The sequence below is a fragment of the Garra rufa genome, chromosome 13 (genome assembly GCF_049309525.1).
Source record: "Garra rufa chromosome 13, GarRuf1.0, whole genome shotgun sequence".
In the NCBI taxonomy this organism is placed as follows: Eukaryota; Metazoa; Chordata; class Actinopteri; order Cypriniformes; family Cyprinidae; genus Garra; species Garra rufa.
Window position 1 is genome coordinate 44126574 of NC_133373.1, and position 3201 is coordinate 44129774.

Genomic DNA, 3201 nt, shown 5'->3' on the forward strand with positions numbered 1-3201 from the left:
TCAAGAAACATTATTATTATTACCAATATTTAATGGTTCTTTGATGAATAGAATGATCCACAGTTCAGCATTTATCTGAAATAAAAGGCTTTTTTTTAACATTTTACTATACCATTCAAAAGCCAATTTTTGGGAAAGAAATTATCGAAATTAATACTTTTATTGAGCAAGGATGCTTTAAATTGGTCAAAAGTGATGATAAAGACATTTTATAGTGTTACAAAAGATTTATATTTCAGATAAACACTGAAAACCTGAAAAAATTCTACTCAGCTGTTTTAATAATAATAAAAAATGTTTTTGAGCAGCAAATCAGAATATTAGAATGATTTCTGAAGGATCATGTGCCACTGAAGACTGGAGCAATGATGCTAAAAATGCAGGTTTGATCACAGAAATAAATTACATTTTAAAACAGATTCAAATACCAAGCAGTTATTTTAAATAGTAAAAATATTTTAGAATTTTACTATTTTGGTTCCACTTTGAATCAAATAATTGCATTCTTGGTGAGCAGAACAGACTTTAAGAAAAACATTAAAAATACTGTTCAAAAACCTTTGACTGGTTAGTCTATCTATCTATCTATCTATCTATCTATCTATCTATCTATCTATCTATCTATCTATCTATCTATCTATCTATCTATCTATCTATCTATCTATCTATTTTGGGTAGGCTATTGCTTGACCAAAACATAGTCAGGCGAAAAGGGGACATCTATTTACAGAAACTGATTTGGAAATTAAATCCTCAAGATAAATATCGTGTATCCAAACCCAGCGCGCCAGCAGGGATAGGAAAAGAGAGAGAGAGAAAGAGAAAGAGAGACAGAGAGAGAGGCACAGTTAAGTGGCGTTGCAGGATCTCTGCCAGATAACACGAACTTCCTTTAATTTCTGGAGACATGGATGTCATTATAAATGCGGCACGGCACACCTCGAACTCATGAACGCGCTATCGACACTCCGGCCACTTCTCCGTAACTTCGTGAAGACCGTTACATAACGGGTCAGCAGAGATGAGAGACATCATAGGAATGGCGCTGGCGCTCGTTGTTCTGAGGGTTCGAGGGGAAAGCATTAATGACGGTTTTTGTACAGATGGAAAATGCTTCGTCGTCCACGTAGACAGCGCGAGTTTTGACGCTGCCCAGCTCGTCTGTGAAGAGAAAGGCGGACATCTGATGACCGTACGCAGCCAAAAAGTGTCCAACGTTCTCAGTGGGTTATTGAACGGCACTTCTGGGAATTTTTGGCTTGGGCTGAAACACGCCGACAATCAGTGTTCGAACTCAAAAGATGGGTTAAAGGGATTCAAATGGGTGACTGGAGACAGCACAACCCAATACGTCAACTGGAAAAGCGACTTAGCGGCATGTTCTCCGCTATGTGTTTCGGTATCACCCAAAGTTCTCAAATGGACCGAAAGACCGTGCAATGACAGAATCGAGGGTTATTTGTGCGAATTCGACAACACCGGGTACTGTCCACCGCTTAGCACCGATGCATCAGTCTCATATCAAACTCTTTACGGATTTACAGCAAATGAAGAACTCAGAGAGATTCCTAGGTTCACCAATGGGACATTGCTGCCGTTAAGAACGAAACACATTTGTTTTGAAGGCAACTGGCTTAAAGCACCTTGGAGCTGTGAAGTCCTTGGTGGTGGATGTGATTATAAGTGCGTGCGGAATGGACAAAGCTACGCCTGCATCTGTCAGCCTGGATTCGAACTCGACAACAACGGAGTCACATGCAACAAACAGAACAATGACCCTTGCGCGTCCGCGGAATGTGAGCACAAGTGCACGCCAGTTGGCAATGCATTCGCGTGCGCGTGTCGCCCAGGCTTTCAACTAGGTGCAGATGGCAAGTCTTGCGAAGAGTGCAAACCCGGCTTTCACTTTGAAGGTGGCGTTTGCGTTGATATTGACGAATGCGAGCCTGCACCGTGCGAGCACGATTGCATCAACACTGAAGGTAGCTATCACTGTCTGTGCTTTGAGGGATTTATTCAGTCGACAGAGGACATGCACAAATGTAAAATGCACTGTGCTGGAGAAAGATGCCCAGCTGACTGTGATCCCAACAACAACGAGCAGTGCGACTGTCCCGATGGTTTCGTACTCGAAGACCGATTTTGCGTTGACATAGATGAATGCGATAGTAATCCCTGTGACCACACATGTGAAAATACATATGGAGGATTTCAATGTTATTGCGATGAAGGATACATGCTTATGAAAGAGATCAAATGTATAAAAGAAGACTTTGAAGGCTCAGGCAGCTCAACGCCTTTTGATATTTTTGTACCTACGAGCAGATCCCCAACGGACAAGCCAATATCTATCTCAGCTGGCAGTCTCTTGGGAATAATGGTTTGCATTGTTGTTTGCATTCTTTTACTGGTCTGCATCGCTCACTGCATAATGAGACGGCTTAATAAAATGCACAATTATGACGTGGACAAATGCCACAATGAAATCTACGATTTTCAACAGGTGATCGTTGAAAAACACAGCACGCAACAGATATTCCCAAGTCGATATATAAAAAGAGACACTTAAAAGTCGGCCGTCAGGCGAACTGAAATGTAAATAGAACATAATAGTAAATATATTTGATTAGGTATATAAACATAAATATATTAGGCTTAGACAATGTCAGAACAAACTGAAACTTATCTTGCACAAGTTTGAAGTCATGAATGTCAGTATTGCTGAATGCTGTTGTTGTTTGAAGATAATAAATGCTATATTTTAATATAACGTGTAGCAAATTTGATTTGCAGTACCCTACCTTTTTTGTAGTTTTTCTCTCTTTCTACAATCTGTGTACAAATATGCTGATAGACTGGAAAAGACATCCCTACTGAAAAAAAAAAACCAAAACAATAACCATTACAAAGTTTGAAATGGTTTTACTGGTTATAATGGAAACTGTAATGGTGCCTGTTGGTCTCTACTGGTAATTGGTCACCTTTAATTGGAGGCTTGTTAAAGCTACTAAATCCTAATGAAATATGTCCCAAAACACATTACGGGAAACCTTAAGAAGTCTTAGCATGGGTATATTGGTAGCAATAGCCAAAATACAGTGTGGGTCCAAATTATTTTTCTTTTATATGCCAAAAATCATTGGGATATTAGGTAACGATCATGTTTCATTAAGATGTTTTATTAATACCCTACCATAAATT

General features: G+C 39.4%; 1 protein-coding gene across 1 annotated transcript; it reads left to right on the plus strand.

Moving 5' to 3' along the window:
* Positions 1-837: 837 nt before the first annotated feature.
* On the plus strand, positions 838-2770 carry LOC141283576 (thrombomodulin-like). Its single transcript, XM_073816876.1, has one exon. The coding sequence runs from the start codon at positions 1022-1024 to the stop codon at positions 2567-2569; it is 1548 nt and encodes a 515-aa protein (XP_073672977.1). The 5' UTR covers positions 838-1021; the 3' UTR covers positions 2570-2770.
* The last annotated feature ends 431 nt before the right edge of the window (positions 2771-3201 follow it).